The sequence below is a fragment of the Heptranchias perlo genome, chromosome X (assembly GCF_035084215.1).
Source record: "Heptranchias perlo isolate sHepPer1 chromosome X, sHepPer1.hap1, whole genome shotgun sequence".
Taxonomy (NCBI): domain Eukaryota; kingdom Metazoa; phylum Chordata; class Chondrichthyes; order Hexanchiformes; family Hexanchidae; genus Heptranchias; species Heptranchias perlo.
The window spans coordinates 15,816,202-15,840,033 of NC_090370.1; the positions used below are offsets into that span (position 1 = coordinate 15,816,202).

Here is a 23,832-nt window from a genome sequence, read left to right on the forward strand (position 1 = left end):
AGGGGCAGAGAGAGAGAGGGGCAGAGAGAGGCAGAGAGGGGCAGAGAGAGAGTGGGGCAGAGAGAGAGTGGGGCAGAGAGAGAGTGGGGCAGAGAGAGAGTGGGGCAGAGAGAGAGTGGGGCAGAGAGAGAGTGGGGCAGAGAGAGAGTGGGGCAGAGAGAGAGTGGGGCAGAGAGAGAGTGGGGCAGAGAGAGAGTGGGGCAGAGAGAGAGAGAGAGAGGGGCAGAGAGAGAGAGGGGCAGAGAGAGAGAGGGGCAGAGAGGGGCAGAGAGAGAGAGAGGGGCAGAGAGAGGGGCAGAGAGAGAGGGGCAGAGAGAGAGGGGCAGAGAGAGAGGGGCAGAGAGAGAGGGGCAGAGAGGGGCAGAGAGAGAGGGGCAGAGAGAGGGGCAGAGAGAGAGGGGCAGAGAGAGAGGGGCAGAGAGAGAGAGGCAGAGAGAGAGTGGGGCAGAGAGAGAGTGGGGCAGAGAGAGAGTGGGGCAGAGAGAGGGGCAGAGAGAGGGGCAGAGAGAGGGGCAGAGAGAGAGGCAGAGAGAGAGGCAGAGAGAGGGGCAGAGAGAGAGAGAGGGGGGCAGGGAGAGAGACGGGGGGCAGGGAGAGGGACGGGGGGCAGGGAGAGAGACGGGGGGCAGGGAGAGAGACGGGGGGCAGGGAGAGAGACGGGGGGCAGGGAGAGAGAGAGACGGGGGGCAGGGAGAGAGAGAGAGGGGGGGGCAGGGAGAGAGAGAGAGGGGGGGGCAGGGAGAGAGAGAGAGGGGGGGGCAGGGAGAGAGACGGGGGGCAGGGAGAGAGACGGGGGACAGGGAGAGAGACGGGGGGCAGGGAGAGAGAGAGAGAGGGGGGCAGGGAGAGAGAGAGAGAGGGGGGCAGGGAGAGAGACGGGGGGCAGGGAGAGAGACGGGGGGCAGGGAGAGAGACGGGGGGCAGGGAGAGAGACGGGGGGCAGGGAGAGAGACGGGGGGCAGGGAGAGAGACGGGGGGCAGGGAGAGAGACGGGGGGCAGGGAGAGAGACGGGGGGCAGGGAGAGAGACGGGGGGCAGGGAGAGAGAGAGAGGGGGGCAGGGAGAGAGAGAGGGGGGCAGGGAGAGAGAGAGAGGGGGGCAGGGAGAGAGAGGGGGGGGCAGGGAGAGAGACGGGGGGCAGGGAGAGAGACGGGGGACAGGGAGAGAGACGGGGGGCAGGGAGAGAGAGAGAGAGGGGGGCAGGGAGAGAGACGGGGGGCAGGGAGAGAGACGGGGGGCAGGGAGAGAGAGGGGGGGGCAGGGAGAGAGACGGGGGGCAGGGAGAGAGACGGGGGGCAGGGAGAGAGACGGGGGGCAGGGAGAGAGACGGGGGGCAGGGAGAGAGAGAGAGAGGGGGGCAGGGAGAGAGAGAGAGAGGGGGGCAGGGAGAGAGAGGGGGGGGGCAGGGAGAGAGACGGGGGGCAGGGAGAGAGACGGGGGGCAGGGAGAGAGACGGGGGGCAGGGAGAGAGACGGGGGGCAGGGAGAGAGACGGGGGGCAGGGAGAGAGACGGGGGGCAGGGAGAGAGACGGGGGGCAGGGAGAGAGACGGGGGGCAGGGAGAGAGACGGGGGGCAGGGAGAGAGACGGGGGGCAGGGAGAGAGACGGGGGGCAGGGAGAGAGACGGGGGGCAGGGAGAGAGACGGGGGGCAGGGAGAGAGACGGGGGGCAGGGAGAGAGACGGGGGGCAGGGAGAGAGACGGGGGGCAGGGAGAGAGACGGGGGGCAGGGAGAGAGACGGGGGGCAGGGAGAGAGACGGGGGGCAGGGAGAGAGACGGGGGGCAGGGAGAGAGACGGGGGGCAGGGAGAGAGACGGGGGGCAGGGAGAGAGACGGGGGGCAGGGAGAGAGACGGGGGGCAGGGAGAGAGACGGGGGGCAGGGAGAGAGACGGGGGGCAGGGAGAGAGACGGGGGGCAGGGAGAGAGACGGGGGGCAGAGAGAGAGTGGGGCAGAGAGAGAGTGGGGCAGAGAGAGAGTGGGGCAGAGAGAGAGTGGGGCAGAGAGAGAGTGGGGCAGAGAGAGAGTGGGGCAGAGAGAGAGTGGGGCAGAGAGAGAGTGGGGCAGAGAGAGAGTGGGGCAGAGAGAGAGAGAGAGAGGGGCAGAGAGAGAGAGGGGCAGAGAGAGAGAGGGGCAGAGAGGGGCAGAGAGAGAGAGAGGGGCAGAGAGAGGGGCAGAGAGAGAGGGGCAGAGAGAGAGGGGCAGAGAGAGAGGGGCAGAGAGAGAGGGGCAGAGAGGGGCAGAGAGAGAGGGGCAGAGAGAGGGGCAGAGAGAGAGGGGCAGAGAGAGAGGGGCAGAGAGAGAGAGGCAGAGAGAGAGTGGGGCAGAGAGAGAGTGGGGCAGAGAGAGAGTGGGGCAGAGAGAGAGTGGGGCAGAGAGAGAGTGGGGCAGAGAGAGGGGCAGAGAGAGGGGCAGAGAGAGGGGCAGAGAGAGAGGCAGAGAGAGGGGCAGAGAGAGAGAGAGGGGGGCAGGGAGAGAGACGGGGGGCAGGGAGAGGGACGGGGGGCAGGGAGAGAGACGGGGGGCAGGGAGAGAGACGGGGGGCAGGGAGAGAGACGGGGGGCAGGGAGAGAGAGAGACGGGGGGCAGGGAGAGAGAGAGAGGGGGGGGCAGGGAGAGAGAGAGAGGGGGGGGCAGGGAGAGAGAGAGAGGGGGGGGCAGGGAGAGAGACGGGGGGCAGGGAGAGAGACGGGGGACAGGGAGAGAGACGGGGGGCAGGGAGAGAGAGAGAGAGGGGGGCAGGGAGAGAGAGAGAGAGGGGGGCAGGGAGAGAGACGGGGGGCAGGGAGAGAGACGGGGGGCAGGGAGAGAGACGGGGGGCAGGGAGAGAGACGGGGGGCAGGGAGAGAGACGGGGGGCAGGGAGAGAGACGGGGGGCAGGGAGAGAGACGGGGGGCAGGGAGAGAGACGGGGGGCAGGGAGAGAGACGGGGGGCAGGGAGAGAGACGGGGGGCAGGGAGAGAGACGGGGGGCAGGGAGAGAGACGGGGGGCAGGGAGAGAGACGGGGGGCAGGGAGAGAGAGAGAGGGGGGCAGGGAGAGAGAGAGGGGGGCAGGGAGAGAGAGAGAGGGGGGCAGGGAGAGAGAGGGGGGGGCAGGGAGAGAGACGGGGGGCAGGGAGAGAGACGGGGGACAGGGAGAGAGACGGGGGGCAGGGAGAGAGAGAGAGGGGGGCAGGGAGAGAGACGGGGGGCAGGGAGAGAGACGGGGGGCAGGGAGAGAGAGGGGGGGGCAGGGAGAGAGACGGGGGGCAGGGAGAGAGACGGGGGGCAGGGAGAGAGACGGGGGGCAGGGAGAGAGACGGGGGGCAGGGAGAGAGACGGGGGGCAGGGAGAGAGACGGGGGGCAGGGAGAGAGAGAGAGAGGGGGGCAGGGAGAGAGAGAGAGAGGGGGGCAGGGAGAGAGAGGGGGGGGGCAGGGAGAGAGACGGGGGGCAGGGAGAGAGACGGGGGGCAGGGAGAGAGACGGGGGGCAGGGAGAGAGACGGGGGGCAGGGAGAGAGACGGGGGGCAGGGAGAGAGACGGGGGGCAGGGAGAGAGACGGGGGGCAGGGAGAGAGACGGGGGGCAGGGAGAGAGACGGGGGGCAGGGAGAGAGACGGGGGGCAGGGAGAGAGACGGGGGGCAGGGAGAGAGACGGGGGGCAGGGAGAGAGACGGGGGGCAGGGAGAGAGACGGGGGGCAGGGAGAGAGACGGGGGGCAGGGAGAGAGACGGGGGGCAGGGAGAGAGACGGGGGGCAGGGAGAGAGACGGGGGGCAGGGAGAGAGACGGGGGGCAGGGAGAGAGACGGGGGGCAGGGAGAGAGACGGGGGGCAGGGAGAGAGAGAGAGGGGGGCAGGGAGAGAGAGAGAGGGGGGCAGGGAGAGAGAGAGAGGGGGGCAGGGAGAGAGAGAGAGGGGGGCAGGGAGAGAGAGGGGGGCAGGGAGAGAGAGAGAGGGGGGCAGGGAGAGAGACGGGGGGCAGGGAGAGAGAGAGAGAGGGGGGCAGGGAGAGAGAGAGAGAGGGGCAGAGAGAGAGGGGCAGAGACAGAGGGAGAGATAGACAGAGAGAGAGGGGGTGGGAGGGGGGAAGAGAGAGACAGAGAGGAGGAGACAGAGAGAGAGAGAGAGAGAGAGAGAGGAAGGGCAAAGAGAGAGAAAGAGTGGAGGAGGAGGAGAGAGAGGTAGAAGTGAGGGAGAGACAGACAGAAAGCCCTGACCTGCTCCTGGCCTTCAGCCTTTTCCCAGTGTGTCAGCTCAGGTCCCAGCCTAAAGTGAATTTTAATTTGGAAAGCACTTCAAATCCAATATTTGCTGATTACATACAAGAATACAATCTGCAAATACAGTCACAACAGACTTCACACTTAAAAATGGCTGCAGACCTGGACCCAGATTGATTGAAAGGAACTGGCCCTTGCTCCCAGACCCAACAACCCATTGCCGCCCCTCCCCCACCCCGCCAACTGCTACCATTCAGTGCTCCAAACCCTAGCTCCCTCCCCAGTGCTGTCATATCCTCAGGTCTTCTGCCTCCATTGCTGACAGACCATGGAATCTGCTCTTCTCACAATGCTGCCATATGGCAAACCACCTCTACCAAAGCTCTGCAACCCCTAGAACTGCTGGTAAACCCCAGCATCAATCTGCTATCCATAATCTACCATCTTACGGTGTAACCTGAGCTTTAAAAAAATGCTAAGACATAAAAATTAAAGATGAAGATAAAGGTAATATTATTAGGAGACAACTAATTTCCAGTTTTCATGGGAAAATGGTCAGAATTGCATAATTCAATCCCCAGAACACCAATAAAAACCACAGAACACCATGCAATGAAAACAGAATCAAACTTAGTCACGGTATATCAGTGGCCCTCATGATTCAATTTGCATAACATCCCTGTTATAAAACAATGTATCCTCTGACACACCATGAGTAATACCACGGGAAATCTGCCAGTAGGTAGATTATAAATGTTGTTAAATGTACACTTTTGAGGTTTGCAGTGACTTAGTAAATGCAATAAAAAACAGGCTGAGAATTCTCCATTTTCTTTACTGAGCACTGAGGTTGTACGTGCAGGGAGACCCAAAAAATAACAGCCCAGTTGTACAAAGCAACCTCCAGGAATGGAGCAAAACCATGCCCCAGGTCCCCAAGAGAAGGAATGACTCCGAGAACAAACTTATTGGTCAAATTTCCAAGACTTGGAGAATTCTTTGAGTAAGTTTAAAGTTTTGTTTGGGAATTATTTAAGTTTTTGTGTGTTTCTTGTGTTAGAAACCTTATTTTTAATATCCTCAGGTCACTGGCAAAGCAGGATGGCGGCTGAAAGGGTTTTTTCCCCCAAAAAGTATTTTGAACAATTTAATTAGTTCCCCTTCTCCTTGCTGATTGTTTATTGGTAATTATTTATTAATTCTTCATTGGTACTTTTACTACCTGTTCTGTAATATTTCAGGCAACCAACCACATTTAATTCACAGCGATCTGTTGCTTTTTTACAAACATATTTGAGCCAATCATGGATGCGTGATGGAGAATGTGAAGTATACTTTGCATATATGACACTTGGAAGTGTGACGGACGCGTGTGAGACTTTTAGTTATTTCAGTATATTAATAACCTGAACACAGCACTACTGAACCAGTAATACATTAATTACTCTTTTCACTTATCCCAGAAACGCAATAATGATTTTTGCTTTGAAGAGGGCTTCTTGGGACCAGAAGCCAGTCCAGGCAGTGTATTAGAAGAATTGGTGATTCTCACACTATATCAGCACATACCAACACCTCTAAATGCTACTTCTGTGGATACCACTTTTTGGCTCCTGCTAGCTTTAAGAACAGGGCAGGACAGTAATGTGCTCTCCAGAAACTCAGGGTAACAATGTTGGAAGGATTCAGATTTTCTCTTTTGAGCACTCAAATTTAACACTGGATCAAAACCTGACATTGCCCCTTTAAACTTTCTCAATCTCCCCAATCCCAAGGTCATTGATCTGACACAACCTTCCACTTGCAATGTTTAAAGAGGTGGTCAAAGTGGGGACCCAGATTTGTACAAAGTGGCCAATATAGCATTGCTCTTTTAAGTGTTTCATATTTTGATTAACCTTTTGAGTGGTATAATATTGTTAATTTGCCTGATTTGTTTTGATGAAAAAGAGATTATTTCACTTTCTTTCAGAGGGTGAAGTCTGGGTCAGCAGCCTGGGATACATGAATGTTGGTATACCTTTCTAGATTTTGCCTAAGAAATTCACAAAGGAGGAAAATAAACCTTTAACATTTCTAACTTTAAAGCAAGTAACAATTTCCCAAGACAAGGGAAGTGCCTCACCCTTTCTTGGTGTTCTTTTTCTTGGAGTCAGCTGTAGGAGAAGGAGAAGGGGAACGTTTCCTCTTTTTGTGACTGCTTCCCTTCTTATCTCTCCGATCTGAGTCAGGGCTGTGCACCTTTGAATAAACGTTTAAGAGTCACTCACCTTCCGCACAACCACTGAAACCTCAATCTCACTGAAAGCACCAAATCACCAAGTGCAATTCTGTGTGCTTCCAGACTAGAAAGTCTCTCAATAAGAAATTACGTAGTTATGTCAGTCAGCAAAAGGATACCAACTAATGAGTAAGGTAGAAGAGCTAACAAAGTCCAGAAACAGTTACTAAAAGAAACTTCTCGGGGCTGCTAAATACGGGGGAGTGGAAGTGAATGAAGAGAGATTTTGGCCACTGAATTCTGATGGGAAAGCGAATGGGAAAGGATCTTGTATTTGATTTTTAAACTTCGATGAGGTACACATTTACCTGAAGTCAAATGGTTTTTTCCTTCCTAACTATTTTCAAATAACAAAATATAGTGAACTGAAAACTGTGTACTGAAAGTTTCCATCTGCGTGCTTTTACCAAAGTACATTGCAAGTTCAAATTTAAACATAACCACCAAAAGGAACAATCTTTAGAAAAACAATATTGAGTCACAAGTAGCAGGGCCAATCCCTCCGCTGACTGAAACTCACAAGTCATGAAAGAGGTAAATTGGAAAACAGTGGGAATTACCTCTTCTGTTAATGTTTTGGCAGAAATTCTTTTCCTTCGAACAACAGGAGCCCTGTCATCATTCACCTCATAGTCCTCTTCATTCATCCATTCATTAAAGGTGTCAGTGTCCATTATCCACTTAGCATGGACCTTTCAACAAACAGGAAGTTTAGTTAGTCTTGAAAATTAGTCCATATACCGGCACAGGAGTTAAGAGCAGATGAATGCTGGAATTTTTCCTGAAAACGCAGCTAACACTGTCAGCAGAAGGTGGGGGCAGGTAAGAAACCCGTTTTCTTTCTTTACTAAAATGCATTGTTTTATCTCCTCAACCCACCAGCAAACAATACAGTAGCCAATGAGGAAGGGGTATCAGCATTAGAATGCGGGGGGGGGGGGGGAATATTACTGATTAAAGAAGGGGTATCACCACTAGAATGGGGGGTAATATTACTGATTTAAGAAGGGGTGTCACCATTAGAATGGGGGGGGGGGAATATTACTGATTAAGGAAGGGGTGTCACTTGTAGAATGGGGGGGAATATTACTGATTAAGGAAGGGGTATCACCACTAGAATGGGGGGTAATATTACTGATTAAAGAAGGGGTATCACCATTAGAATGGGGGGGGGAATATTACTGATTAAGGAAGGGGTATCACCATTAGAATGGGGGGTAATATTACTGATTAAGGAAGGGGTGTCACTTGTAGAATGGGGGGGGAATATTACTGATTAAGGAAGGGGTATCACCACTAGAATGGGGGGTAATATTACTGATTAAAGAAGGGGTATCACCATTAGAATGGGGGGGGGGAATATTACTGATTAAGGAAGGGGTATCACCACTAGAATGGGGGGTAATATTACTGATTAAGGAAGGGGTATCACCATTAGAATGGGGGGGGGAATATTACTGGATAAGGAAAGGGTATCACCATCAGAATGGGGGGGGGGAATATTACTGGTTAAGGAAGGGATAACACCACTAGAATGGGGGGAGGTAATATTACTGATTAAGGAAGGGGTATCACCATTAGAATGGGGGGTAATATTACTGATTAAGGAAGGGGTATCACCACTAGAATGGGGGGGGGGAATATTACTGGATAAGGAAAGGGTATCACCATCAGAATGGGGGGGGGGGGAATATTACTGATTAAGGAAGGGGTATCACCATTAGAATGGGGGGGGGGGAGAATATTACTGATTAAGGAAGGGGTATCACCATCAGAATGGGGGGGGGGAATATTACTGATTAAGGAAGGGGTATCACCATTAGAATGGGGGGGGGGGGGAGAATATTACTGATTAAGGAAGGGGTATCACCATCAGAATGGGGGAGATTATTACTGATTAAGGAAGGGGTATCACCATCAGAATGGGGGAGATTATTACTGATTAAGGAAGGGGTATCACCATTAGAATGGGGGGGGAATATTACTGATTAAGGAAGGGGTATCACCATTAGAATGGGGGAGATTATTACTGATTAAGGAAGGGGTATCACCATTAGAATGGGGGAGATTATTACTGATTAAGGAAGGGGTATCACCATTAGAATGGGGGAGATTATTACTGATTAAGGAAGGGGTATCACCATTAGAATGGGGGAGATTATTACTGATTAAGGAAGGGGTATCACCGTTAGAATGGGGGAGATTATTACTGATTAAGGAAGGGGTATCACCGTTAGAATGGGGGAGATTATTACTGATTAAGGAAGGGGTATCACCATTAGAATGGGGGAGATTATTACTGATTAAGGAAGGGGTATCACCATTAGAATGGGGGAGATTATTACTGATTAAGGAAGGGGTATCACCATCAGAATGGGGGGGGAATATTACTGATTAAGGAAGGGGTATCACCATTAGAATGGGGGGGGAATATTACTGATTAAGGAAGGGGTATCACCATCAGAATGGGGGAGATTATTACTGATTAAGGAAGGGGTATCACCATTAGAATGGGGGAGATTATTACTGATTAAGGAAGGGGTATCACCGTTAGAATGGGGGAGATTATTACTGATTAAGGAAGGGGTATCACCGTTAGAATGGGGGAGATTATTACTGATTAAGGAAGGGGTATCACCATTAGAATGGGGGAGATTATTACTGATTAAGGAAGGGGTATCACCATTAGAATGGGGGAGATTATTACTGATTAAGGAAGGGGTATCACCATTAGAATGGGGGAGATTATTACTGATTAAGGAAGGGGTATCACCGTTAGAATGGGGGAGATTATTACTGATTAAGGAAGGGGTATCACCTTTAGAATGGGGGAGATTATTACTGATTAAGGAAGGGGTATCACCATTAGAATGGGGGAGATTATTACTGATTAAGGAAGGGGTATCACCGTTAGAATGGGGGAGATTATTACTGATTAAGGAAGGGGTATCACCGTTAGAATGGGGGGGGGGATATTACTGATTAAGGAAGGGGTATCACCGTTAGAATGGGGGAGATTATTACTGATTAAGGAAGGGGTATCACCTTTAGAATGGGGGAGATTATTACTGATTAAGGAAGGGGTATCACCTTTAGAATGGGGGAGATTATTACTGATTAAGGAAGGGGTATCACCTTTAGAATGGGGGAGATTATTACTGATTAAGGAAGGGGTATCACCATTAGAATGGGGGGGGGGAATATTACTGATTAAGGAAGGGGTATCACCATTAGAATGGGGGGGGGGGAATATTACTGATTAAGGAAGGGGTATCACCATTAGAATGGGGGGGGGAATATTACTGATTAAGGAAGGGGTATCACCGTTAGAAACGTGGAGATTATTACTGATTAAGGAAGGGGTATCACCATTAGAATGGGGGAGATTATTACTGATTAAGGAAGGGGTATCACCGTTAGAATGGGGGAGATTATTACTGATTAAGGAAGGGGTATCACCATTAGAATGGGGGAGATTATTACTGATTAAGGAAGGGGTATCACTGTTAGAATGGGGGGGGGAATATTACTGATTAAGGAAGGGGTATCACCGTTAGAATGGGGGAGATTATTACTGATTAAGGAAGGGGTATCACCGTTAGAATGGGGGGGGGGATATTACTGATTAAGGAAGGGGTATCACCGTTAGAATGGGGGAGATTATTACTGATTAAGGAAGGGGTATCACCATTAGAATGGGGGAGATTATTACTGATTAAGGAAGGGGTATCACCGTTAGAATGGGGGGAGATTATTACTGATTAAGGAAGGGGTATCACCTTTAGAATGGGGGGAGATTATTACTGATTAAGGAAGGGGTATCACCATCAGAATGGGGGGGGAATATTACTGATTAAGGAAGGGGTATCACCGTTAGAATGGGGGAGATTATTACTGATTAAGGAAGGGGTATCACCTTTAGAATGGGGGAGATTATTACTGATTAAGGAAGGGGGTATCACCGTTAGAATGGGGGGGGAATATTACTGATTAAGGAAGGGGTATCACCATCAGAATGGGGGAGATTATTACTGATTAAGGAAGGGGTATCACCGTTAGAATGGGGGGGGGGGATATTACTGATTAAGGAAGGGGTATCACCGTTAGAATGGGGGAGATTATTACTGATTAAGGAAGGGGTATCACCGTTAGAATGGGGGGAGATTATTACTGATTAAGGAAGGGGTATCACCATTAGAATGGGGGGGGGGGAATATTACTGATTAAGGAAGGGGTATCACCATTAGAATGGGGGGGGAATATTACTGATTAAGGAAGGGATTAGGAGGGGTGGACCAAACTCTTGATCAAAGCGATGGGTTTTGATGACATTTTTGAAGGAGGGGGAAGAGGTGGAGAAGTTTAGGGAGGGGAATTCCAGAAATTTGGGCCAGCTGGCTGAAGTTATGGCCATTAGTGATGGGGCAGAAGGAATGCACAAGAGGTTGAAGTCAGAGGCAGTTTGGGAAAAGAGAGCTGGAGGAGAGTGCGGACACCCGGAGGGGTGAGGCCATAGAGGGATTTAAAGACAAGGAGCCAATGTAGGTCAGCAAGCACAGAGGTGGTGGACGAGCGCGACTTGGCATGGGACAAGATATGTGCAGCAGAGTTGTGGACAAGTTGGAGTTTTATGGGGTGAGGGGTGGAGGTTGGGAGGCCAACAAGGAGAGTGCTGGAATAGTCAAGTCTGGAAGTGACAAAGGCTTGATAAGGGTTTCAGTGACAGATGGGCTGAGGTAGATGGAAGAAAGCGAGAGGATATGGGTCTCAAGCTCAGCTCAGGGTTGAACAGGATGCTGAAGATGTGAGTAGTCTGGTTCAGCCTGAGCCCTTGGCTAAGGAGGGAGTGCAATTTGTGACACAGCTGATGTTGATGGCTTCGGTCTTCCCAGTATTAAGCTGGAGCAAGTTAAGATTCATCCAAGGCTAGATGTTGAACAAGCAGTCTGACAGCAAAGAGTGGGTCAAGAGGTGACGATGAGGTAGAGCTGAGTGTTATAGTTGTATCTGTAGAAGCTGACCCCATGTCTGTGGATGACATTGCTGAGAGGCAGCACATAGATAAGGAAGAAGAGGGGCCAAGGATAGATTCTTGGGGGACTCCAGAGATAACGATGCAGGGTCGGGAAGAGAAGCCAATGCTGGAGATGCTTTTGGACAGGTAAGAGTGGAATCAAGCAAGGGCAGTCCCACTGAGCTGGACAACAGGGGAGAGGCGTGGACTTGCTGCAAAACGATGGTTAGGCGACATCTGGAATACTGTGTGCAGTTTTGGGCCTACTCGCTATAGAAGGGATAAAATAGCCCTGGATAAAGTACAACACAGATTCACCACAATGACACCAGGGCAAGGGATCTGAGTTAAGAGGAAAGGGCAACAGCAACTAGGGCTGTAGATTGAGGGGGAATTTGATGACGTGCTCAAAACGATAAAAGGATTAGACAAGGTAAACGTGGATAGATTATTCCCATTGGTAGGGAACTTGAAGACAAGAGGGCATGATCTCGAGAAAAACATTAGATACATAAAGGGTGAGATTAAAGAAACTTTTTCATGCACAGTTATCGGGATATGGAATGCTTTTGTTGATACTAAATTGATTATGCATTCAAAAAAGCACTGGGTAATTACTGAAAGAATATAAAAGGGTCTGGGGTGAAAAAAGGAAAATGGCACTGTGTAAATTCAGCCCTTGAGAGGGGTCTAAATTGGTTCCATTTATGTAAACATTTCTACGTTTACATATGTGTCTCAAATGACAGTATCCTTTTCCTGGCTTATGTAATAATGAGCCCGAGAGTGATTTAGCACAAGGTGAAGCTGAACCTGGTGTGAACAAAGGGAAATTCTCCTTTCCAGGTTACATGGTCAGCCAGCTCAGAATGGAGCTGAACCAGATCGGAGTGTCAAACACGCAAGAACTGCCTCCTTGCAGATAAGTGGCAACATTTAATAATGTTACTTATTCATTTAAGAATTCATTTTATTTCAAATTCCGATTCAAATACTGTCTCTCTTTTATCTCTAAATTAAAACAATTGTTCCAAGTTTTGTATCCATAAATATTACACACAAAGAGCAGGAGGCCCAGGAGTAAACTTGAGGATGATCTGTACAACAATAATCTTGTTAACAGCAGTCAGAATGGATTCGGAGGGGGAAGATCCTGCCTGACCAACCTCAACTTCTTTGAGGAAGTAACAGCCCAAGTGGACAGTAGGAAACTCGATGACATTACTGACCCAGACTTCCAGAAGGCACTTAATGAAGTTCCATATGAAAGGCTATTAGTTAAACTCAACACTGTAAAGATTCAGGTAAACCTAGGAATGTATCAGGAAGTGGCTGAAGGGTAGGAAACAACGAGTACTTGTTAGGGGAGTTACGTGTGGCTGGAGGGGAAAGTACTGAGTGGGATGCGTCAGAGATTGGTGTTTGGACCAATACTATTTTAATTACATCAATGAATTGGATGCAGAAAGTAAATGTGAAGTTGCCAAATTTGAAGACAATATCAAACTTGAGGGCAGTGGAATCGGAGGAGGTAGCTCAGAAATTACAGCATGAGTTGGACAAAATATGTATATGCACAGAAAAATGGCAGATGAAATTTAATGCAAAAAAAAAGTGTAAAGTGCTGCAAATAGGAAGGAATCATGGGCGATAAACGTACTCCATGAATAATGTGGAAATAGTTAAGGATGAAGCCGAAAGAGACCCAAGCAGTCTTAGTGGACTCAACACTAATGGCCTAGTAATTCAATGACACCGCGCCCATTTTACAAGTGTAAAACGGGCGCAGAAACAACCAATATGGCAGGCGGCGTACACGTATTCTAAGCCGGAAGTGTTGGTATAGATATTAAAAGAGGCATCCAGGGCTGACACTTTTAACGGCATTAGGCCCTTTCTATCTGCAAATAGGGGCCTAACCCCTGTTTGAGGCCCCGTGTAAATTGGGCTGCCCTGAACGCAGCTGGTTGCTGGCTGGCTGCGCTCAAGTAAACCACATGCGGCCTAACCGGCGGTCCTTAAAGGGACCGTTCCAGGCCGCCACCAAAAAGGTAGGTTTTGTAAAAAAAATTACTTACCTGAATCTGGAGCCGGGAGCCGCAGAACCGCACCTCCAGGCTCCACATTAAAACCAGGGGTTGCTGCCGTCCCCCTCCCCCTCCTGATTACCTCCCTCCCCCCGGTCCCTCCCTCCCTCTCCCAAGGCCGTTGCATCCCTCCCTCCCCTGGTCCCTCCTTCCCTTGGTCCGTTCCCCCCTCCCCCCTCTGGTCTGTCCCCCCTCCCTCCCCAGGTCCATCCCTCCATCCCCCACTCCCTCCCTCCCTCCCCTGGTCCCTCCTACCCTTGGTCCGTCCGTTCCCCCCCCCCCTCCCTCCCTCCCTCTACCAGTCGCAGCATCCCTCCCTCTCCCTGGTCCCTCCTTCCCTTGGTCCGTCCCCCCCTCCTCCCCAGGTCCACCATCCCTCCATCCCCCGCTCCCTCCTACCCTTGGTCCATCCGTTTCCCCCCCCCCCCCTCCCCCTCCCTCCCTCTACCAGTCGCTAGCATCCCTCCCTCCCTGGTCCCTCCTTCCCTTGATCCATTCCCCCCCTTCACTCCCTTGTCCCTCCCCCGGTCCATCCCTCCATCCCCCGCTCCCTCCCACCCTCGCTCCCTCTCCCGGTCGCTCGCTCTCTCCCTCCCTCCCTCTCCCAGTCGCTCGCTCTCTCCCTCCCTCTCCCGGATGCTCCTCCCTCTCCCGGTCGCTCCCTCCCTCTCCCGGTCGCTCCCTGCCTCCCGGGCCGCTCCCTGCCTCCCGGCCGCTCCCTGCCTCCCTCCCTCCCTCCCTCTCCCGGTCGCTCCCTGCCTCCCTCCCTCCCTCTCCCGGTCGCTCCCTGCCATCCCTCCTCCCTTCCTCTCCCGGTCGCTCCCTGCCTCCCTCTCCCGGTCGCTCCCTGCCTCCCTCCCTCCCTCTCCCGGTCGCTCCCTGCCTGCCTCCCTCCCTCCCTCTCCCGGTCGCTCCCTGCCTCCCTCCACCTCCCTCCACCCGGTCGCTCCCTGCCTCCCTCCCCTCCCTCTCCCGGTCGCTCCCTGCCTGCCTCCCTCCCTCCCTGCCTCCCTTTCCCGGTCGCTCCCTGCCTCCCTCTCTCCCGGTCGCTCCCTGCCTCCCTCCCTCCCTCTCCCGGTCGCTCCCTGCCTCCCTCCTCCCTCTCCCGGTCGCTCCCTCCCTCCCTCCCTCCCTCTCCCGGTCGCTCCCTGCCTCCCTCCCTCCCTCTCCCGGTCGCTCCCCTGCCTCTCTCCCACCCTCTCCCCGGTCGCTCCCTGCCTCTCTCCCACCCTCTCCCGGTCGCTCCCTGCCTCTCTCCCACCCTCTCCCGAGAGAGGTGGGGTAGCAATCCCTCCTTCCTTCCCTCCATCTCCCGGTCACTGCCTCCCTCCTTCCTTCCCTCCCTCTCATAGAGATATAGAAAATAGGAGCAGGAGTAGGCCATTCGGCCTTCGGGCCTGTACCACCATTCAATATGATCATGGCTGATCCTCTATCTCAATACCATATTTCCGCTCTCTCCCCCCATACCCCTTGATGCCTTTTGTGTCTAGAAACCGATCTAGTTCCTTCTTAAATATATTCAGTGACTTGGCCTCCACTGCCCTTCTGTGGTAGAGAATTCCACAGGTTCACCACCCTCTGAGTGGAGAAATTTCGGTCGCTGCCTCCCTCCCTCCCTCTCGGTCCCTCCCTCCCCTCTCCTGGTCGCCCCATCTTTCTGATTGCTACCCCCCCCCCCCCCCCCTCTCTCGGTCACACCCATCCTTCCCATTCGCTTTCCCTCCCTCTTCCGAGACCTACATGAGGTTCGCTGCCGGCAGAGCAGCAGCCCAAATTGAAATGTCTTCGCTGGCGAACTGTCCGGTGACGCCCAGTAGGTATCTGCAGCTCGCCAGTCTGATGTTAATGAGGCCCGATGCCCAATATTGGGTGGACCTTGGGCCTACCCATTCCAGTGCTGCACCCAGTTTGCGCCGGCAGGCCGTGAGAACCAATTTCTAGGCCAATATAGCCAACCAATACAGAGCAGCAATCAACAAAGCCAATAGAACATTCAACTACATAGCCAAAACAGTACAATGCAGGTCAAAGGAAGACATGATCAAAACTGTACAGAGTTCTGGTCAGACCCACCTTGAGTCCTGTGTCCAGCTCTGGTCAGACCCACCTTGAGTACTGTGTCCCAGTTCTGGTCAGACTCACCTTGAGTACTGTGTCCAGTTCTGGTCAGACCCACCCCGAGCACTGTGTCCAGTTCTGGTCAGACCCCACCTTGAGCACTGTGTCCAGTTCTGGTCAGACCCACCTTGAGCACTGGGTCCAGTTCTAGTCACTGAGACACAAGGGAGACATTCGAGTGCTGGAGACAGTGGAGAGAAGAGTCCCAGTGTCAGGCCGGAGTTATGGGGAAAGACTGGAGAAACTGGGCTTTTCAAACTGGAAAGGAGGTGACTAAGAGGTGATCTTGTAGAGGAATATAATATAGTTAATGGAATGGAGAAGGTAAATCCAAAATATTACTTCAAATAAATTGAGAGAATGGGACAAGGGGGTCACAGGGTCAAAGTAATAAAGAATAAATTTAAGACTGATATCGAAATTCTTCAGAGTGATCACATGGAATGGTCTACTGGACAGAGGAGGGTATGCAAAAACCCTGAAATCATTTAAACAACTAGATGTTACAGTGGGGGGAATGTAGGACCTTACTGGGTGGATGAATTAAGATGGGCCGAATGGCCTTCCTTATCTCTAAATATATCGTGACTGGGGTGACGTGCCAAGATGCTACCAATGGTGGAAGGCCTGCAACTGCACTCTGAAGATTCAAAGCACTTTTCAATGATATTTTTGTCAGTATAGGGAGCGTTACAGGTCAGTGATAGATAAACGTTAGAAATCCTGTTACAGCACCAACTACTGGCATCTGGGGGAATAATTACAGGTCAGTGTGGACATTTTAACATGAGAATCTCCAACGAAATATTTACATAGGGTTTTTCAGTGGAATGTGTGAGCCATGTACCAATTTTAACATGTTATGGATTAAACATCTTGAGTCAAATGTGTGTCTCTAGCTTCACATCTCTCAAAAGCGTTATGACAAATGCCGGGAACCCACAATTGCCAGGCAATGACCATCTCCAACAAAAAAAGGCCATACCTCCTCTCCTTGACCTTCAATATCTTAGGGGGTTCACCATTGACCAGAAGCTGAACTGGACCAGCCACATAAATGCAGTGGCTACAAGAGCAGGGCAGAGGCTTGGTATTCTGTGACGAGTGGCTCACCTCCTGACTCCTCAAAGCTTCTCCACCATCTACAAGCCTCAAGTCAGGACTGTGATGGAATATTCACTACTTACCTGGATGGGTGCAGATGCAACAACACTCAAGAAGCTCGACACCATCCAGGACAGAGCAGTTTCCTCTATCAGCATCCCTGCTACTGGATTCAATATCCACCCCCTCCACCACTGGCACACTGGTTCCAGTATGTACAATCTACAGGATACACTGCAGTAACTCATCAAGCTTATCTCAACAGCACCTACCAGCTCTGCGACATCTACCATCAAGAAAGACAAGACCACCATCACCTTGAGACCAGGAGAGGGGGTTGCAGAGGCTGATGGGGGCTTGGGGTCCTGGGAGGGGTGGGTAAGAGGCTGGAGCAGCTATTGGTGACAGGGTCATGGCGCAGGATGCACTATTCAGAAAGCCCTGTATTAATACAACAGCAGCTTTTGCTGATTAAATAAAACAGGCCTTTCTAAGTTTTGAACATGATCTAAACAACAAAATAAACAGACTTTGGTTCTGCGTTACCTATGTTCAGTTTCCAAGGTAATTCTTTATTGAATATCCAAAAATAGTTCAGTATTTTCAGACACAGCGACATAGACGCATGAATGGGCAACACATCTGCCAATTTTTTTGTATCCTCTCTGAATATTATAACTATGTACATTTTAATATATCAGCAATTATAAAACTGCAAACCTTCCGGGGTCGCTCAGTAGGTGGGGGGTCCTCCACTGATGCCTCAATTTCACTGGCTGGAATCCACGTATCATAACTGGAGGGACACAACACAGGGAGAATTTCTACACATGGTCACAGTGCTAATATCTTCACCTACAAGTTCTTTGAAGTTACCCCTACTCCTTAACAAAATGTTATTAAAGCATTAAAACTTTTCAGATCCAGCCTCTAGATTGCTGCTTATAACAATGTTCTATCAGCATTCTGGTAAGCCTCCTTTTTCTGTTTCATTCTCAATTCTAATCTCAATTTCTTTAGTCATCAGGGAGCTCTAGCTTTGGACGCTCTTCCTTTCCCCCTCATAGGAATGTGTTTAGTCTCTACCTGAATGATATCCTCTTTGAAGGCCTCCCATTGCTCATTTATTGTTTTACCTGCCAATCTTTGATTCCACTTGGGCACGATCCCCATTCAACTCACTGAAATTTGCCCTCCTCCAGTTAGGTATTTTCACATTTGATTGTTCCTCGTCCTTTTCCGTAACTATTCTAAACCTAATGATATTATGATCACTGTTCCCCAAATGCTCCCCCACTGAAACATGCTCCACTTGCCCCACTTCATTCCCCAGAACTAGATCCAGTACTGCTTCCTTCCTTGTCGGGCTGGAAACACACTGATCAAGAAAGTTCTCTTGTACACATTTCAGGAATTCCTCCCCCTCGTTGCCCTTTACACAATTATTTTCCAAGTCTATATTAGGATAATTGAAGTCCCCCATTATCACAACTCTACTGTCTTTCTGAAATTCAAGAAATTTACATCTTTCTGATCAAAAAATTTATGCGTAGTGAGATTTCGGCGTAAAACTGGCGCATATCAGTTACGCGCAAATTCCCTCGGGAAAAAACTGCAAGACTCTGCTCTGACGCTGTAGTCACGCCAAAACTTTCCAGGAAAGTGTGGTGGGATATTGGTTTGACAATCTGCAGATGGTAAGGATGCTGGGCTGGGCTTTTTTGAACTGTTTGTCTGTTCAGTAGTCTCAGACAGTTGTGTCGCACACCTGGAATCAGTGTCTATGTGCTGTCCACCACCCCGCAAAGTGCTTCGAGGCACCTCTCCACACCAGGAACGCTATAGGAACATAAATTATCACTCACACTTTTCAATACCTCAGTGCAGAGATTAACTGACAGTTTTGAATTAAAAGGTGTGAAACACTGTATCTGCCTGGGACATAAAACTGATTAAATCAGGTGCACACCCTCTGCCTCCTAAGGTTGTCCTGGATTGGCTCGCCGATGGATATTTCTCCCCTCTAACGAAGACTGACCCACCTTGCTTTATGTTGCACCATACCCCCTGCCCTAACCACTGTGGTGGCGCCATGCACTCGTCTCCAGATCCCTTACCCTATATCCTTACTCCTCCAGCTCCTTCTCTACACTTGAATACCCAACCCTCCAATCTGTTCAAGATCCCCTTTGTCTGCCACCTCCTCATGTCTCCAGATGCCTTCTTCACTCTTGTCAGATTTCAACCCTCTGTACTGAGCAACTCTTCATCCTCAGTGATTTCAATTTTGACTTGAACTCATTCTCCTACCTCTGCTGACTTCCTCGCCCTGCTCATCTCGATTAAGTTCATGCTCCGCATCAAATTCCCAACCACCCCTTCAATCTCTTAATCACACCTGGCCCTGGAGCGCACTGATCACTTTCTCATCTCCTTTCTCCAACACAACCTCCTGCCTGCTTCAAACCCCTCCACTGTCACTTTCCATGCTATGAAAAAAAATACCTCCCATTACCCTCACAAGCGCCCTTGCAATCCCCAACCTTCTTCTCATCTGGCCTGCCACCTGAGGCAACATCAATGCTTCTGTTGATCTGCTACACAATTGCCGCACCTCTACTTTTGCCACCCTTGCCGCTCCCCGCCTCCCAGACAGTCTCCCACTCCCATCGCTGCCCCTGTACAATAGCTACTTCTGCAGGCTGCAAGGTTGAATGCACGTGGCAAGCAACGGGGCTAGCTGGCTCTCTCAAGCTCTTGTGTCGCTCCCTTTTCAAGGCCAAATTCTCAAACTACTCAAAGATCATCCTGAAGCGCAGGAATAACTCCAAAATCCTATTCTTCACTGCCAACCATCACCTCAGATCTTCTCCCACTCAACCTTCATCCTCATCTCAGACACCAAATAGGAGGAATTCATCGAATTCATGTACAAAACAAAGCCATCCACACACCTACATCTGCATTGTTTAACTGCCCCTCCATTACTCTCCAACTCCCAGCATTCCCTCCTCCCAAATGAATTCTCACTCATCCTGTAGTTCATAGTTTATCCCCCATCACTTTCTCAACCATATATCTCATGCATAAAGTGCACCATCTGCTCCCTTGATCCCCTCCTGTTCCAGCTCCTGACTGCCCAACTTCACATTCTCATCTGCATATTTGTTGACATCATCAACCAATTTCGTATCCATGCTGCTACTGCCCCCTTTATTCTATGGGCTTCAATTTGCAATTGTTTTGCAAATGTTAGACCCTTGTTCAAAAAAGGGTGTAAGGATAAACCCAGCAACTATAGGCCAGTCAGTTTAATCTCAGTGGTGGGGAAACTTTTAGAAATGATAATCTGGGACAGAATTAAGTCACTTCGACAAGGGTAGATTGATTAGGGAAAGCCAGTGTGGATTTGTTAAAGGCAAATCGTGTTTAACTAACTTGATAAGAGTTTTTTGATGAGGTAACAGAGAGGGTAGATGAGGGCAATGCAGTTGATGTGATGTATATGGACGTTCAAAAGGCGTTTGATAAAGTGCCGCATGGCAGGCTTATCATCAAGATTGTAGCCCATGGTATAAAGGGGTAGTAGCAGCATGGATACAGAATTGGATAAGTGACAGGAAACAGAGTGTAGGGGTGAACGGTTGTTTCTCGGACTGGAGGGAGGTGTACAGTGGTGTTCCCCAGGGGTCGGTGCTGGGACCACTGCTTTTCTTGATACATATTAATGACTTGGACTTGGGTGTACAGGGCACAATTTCAAAATCTGCAGATGACACAAAACTTGGAAGGGTAGTAAACAGTGAGGAGGATAGTGATAGACTTCAAGAGGATATAGACAGACTGGTGGCATGGGCGGACACGTAGCAGATGAAATTTAACGCAGAAAAATGCGAAGTAATACATTTCGGTAGGAAGAATGAGGAGAGGCAATATAAACTAGAGGGCACAACTCTAAATGGGGTACAGGAACAGAGAGATCGGGGGGTATATGTGCACAAATCGTTGAAGGTGGCAGGGCAGGGCGAGAAAGTGGTTAAAAAAGCATATAAATAGAGGCCTAGAGTACAAAAGTATGGAAGTCATGATGAACCTTTATAAAACACTGGCTCGGCCACAACTGGAGTATTGGGTCCAGTTCTGGGCACCACACTTTAGGAAAGATGTGAAGGCCTCAGAGAGGGTGCAGAAGAGATTTACTAGAATGATTCCAGGGATGAGGGCCTTTCGTTACGTGGATAGACTGGAGAAGCTGGGATTGTTCTCCTTGTACAGAAAAGGCTGCGAGGAGATTTGATAGAGGTATTCAAAATCATAAAAAGTCTAGACAGAGTAGATAGAGAGAAACTGTTCCCATTGGCAGAAGGGTCAACAACCAGAGGACATAGATTTAAGGTGATTGGCAAATGAACCAAAGGTGACATGAGGAAAAACCTTTTTACACAGCGAGTGGTTAGGATCTGGAATGCACTGCCCGAGGGGGTGGTGGAGGCAGATTCAATCATGGCCTTCAAAAGGGAACTGGATAAGTACTTGAAAGGAAAAAACGTGCAGGGCCACGGGGATAGGGCGGGGGAGTGGGACTAGCTGGATTGCTCTTTCACAGAGCTGGTGCGGATTCGATGGGCCAAATGGCCTCCTTCCGTGCTGTAACCTTTCTATGATTCTATGACTCTAATTTTGCTGACAAGCCTATTATGTGGCATTTTATCAAATGCCTTTTGAAAGTCCATATACACAACATCAAACGCATTGCCCTCATCAACACTCTCTGTTACCTCATCAAATAACTCAATCAAGTGAGTTAAACATGATTTGCCTTTAATAAATCCATGCTGGCTTTCCTTTATTAATCCACACTTGTCCAAGCGACTATTAATTTTGTCCCGGATTATCATTTCTAAAAGCTTCCCCACCGTCGAGGTTAAACTGACTGGCCTTTAGTTGCTGGGTTTATCCTTACACTTGCAATTCTCCAGTCCTCTGGCATCACCTCCATATCGAAGGATGATTGGAAGATTATGGCCAGTACCTCCGCAATTTCCACCCTTACTTCCCTCAGCAACCTAGGATACATCCCATCCGGACCGGGTGACTTATCTACTTTACGTACAGCTAGCCTTTCTAGCACCTCCTCTTCATCAATTTTTAGCCCATCCAGTATCTTAACTACCTCCTCTTTTACTGTGACTTTGGCAGCATCTTCTTCCTTGGTAGGAAAAAAAAATTTAAATTTAAAACTTGACATTTTTAAAATCTCCTATATCAATTCACAACCTGAAGGAATGAGACTCCACACTTATAATCTTTTACTTTCTGAGCAAGAGAGGATGATTAGTAGCCATTAGCAATTATCATGTTGTTGAAAAGGTACTTAAGTTGATAATTACTAGACTTTCTGCGGCAAGTTTAATGGGCAATTAGTGTGCAAATGCAGCAACTTCATGAAAATCACGGGGAGGTTAAGCGTGAGATGCCGTTTTCGTGAAGCTAACGGCAGAGCGGTGCAAATCGGCCAGCAACTTGTGGCGATTCGCAATTCACGGGGTATCTCTTCCTCGCCACAAGTTGCTGGCCGACTTGCGCATTAATAATGGTGTATGTCGTTCAGGTGCTGTTATTTTTTCAGCAATATCTGGCCCATTATATGAAGTAGTCCCTGGAGGAGTGGCCTGCGACCTATACACATAAGTCTCCACTATTTTCTTTTCTTCATGCCACTGCTCCTGGAGACCCACAATTTCATGAGCTAAAAGGGAGGAAATCCAGCTCTGCCTTTTTAGGTTGAACTGGAGACCCAGTACTGTCAACAGTGACAGTATTGTGTATTTTCTGTCAACAGCAATCCATTATTGGAAAATTGCTACAAGTTACTGAATAGCCATTAGAAGATGTGAAAATCTGGGCAATTAAACGAAATGTGCAACGAGCCAGAACATGTAACTGTTACCCCAATATGGACTGGGACAGTAACAGTGTGAAGGGCAAAGAAGGAGAGGAATTCCTGAAATGTGTTCAAGGGAACTTTTTGGAACAGTGTGTTTCCAGCCCAACCAGGAAGGAAGCAGTGCTGGATCTAGTTCTGGGGAATGAAGTGGGGCAGGTGGAGCATGTTTCAGTGGGGGAGCATTTGGGGAACAGTGATCGTAATATCATTAGGTTTAGAATAGTTATGGAAAAGGAAGAGGAAGAATCCAATGTGAAAATATCTAACTGGAGGAGGGTTAATTTCAGTGAGTTAAAAGGGGATCTTGCTCAGGTGGATTGGAATCAAAAATTGGCAGGCAAAACAGTAATTGAACAATGGGAGGCCTTCAAGGAGGAGCTCATTCAGTAAAAGAGTAGACACATCCCTAACGAGGGGAAAGGAAGGGCATCCAAAGCTAGAGCTCCCTGGATGACTAAAGATATAGAGATTAAAATGAAACAGAAAAAGGAGGCTCATGATAAATGTCAGGCTCATAATACAGTAGTGAACCAGGCTGAATACAGAAAGTACAGAGGAGATCTGAAAAGGGGAATAAGAGGGGCAGAGAGAGAGTATCAGAATAGATCAGCAGCTGACATTAAAGGCAACCCAAAAGTCTTTTATAAACATATAAAGAGTAAAAGGGTAATCAAAGGAAGGGTGGGACCGATTAGGAACAAAAATGGAGATCTTCTTGTGGAGGCAGAGGGCATGGCTGAGGTACTAAATGAATACTTCGCATCTGCCTTCACTAAAGAAGAGGATGCTGCCAGTGTAGCAGTAAAGGAGGAGGTAGCAGCGATATTGGATACGATAAAAATAGATAAAGAGGAGATTGGCAGTACTCCAAGTAGAAAAGTCACCCGGTCCAGATGGGATGCATCCTCGGTTACTGAGGGAAGTAAGGGTGGAAATTGCGGAGGATCTGGCCACAATCTTCCAATCCTCCTTAGATATGGGGACGGTGCCAGAGGACTGGAGGATTACAAATGTCACATCCCTGTTCAAAAGGCGTTTGATGAAGTACCACATAATAGACGTGTTAGCAAAATTAAAG

General features: G+C 49.8%; 1 protein-coding gene across 5 annotated transcripts in view; it reads right to left on the minus strand.

Annotated features, from left to right (window-relative positions):
• smarcc2 (SWI/SNF related, matrix associated, actin dependent regulator of chromatin, subfamily c, member 2) overlaps nt 1-23,832 on the minus strand; it is a 341,362-nt gene that overhangs the window by 215,031 nt on the left and 102,499 nt on the right. For all 5 annotated transcript variants that reach the window (XM_067976774.1, XM_067976775.1, XM_067976773.1 and 2 more), the window contains exons 8-10: nt 17,528-17,603; nt 7,042-7,173; nt 6,326-6,441 (exon numbers count right to left, since the gene is read on the minus strand). In XM_067976774.1, the coding sequence (XP_067832875.1) occupies nt 6,326-6,441; nt 7,042-7,173; nt 17,528-17,603 (324 nt within the window). The remainder of the gene's footprint in view (nt 1-6,325; nt 6,442-7,041; nt 7,174-17,527; nt 17,604-23,832) is intronic.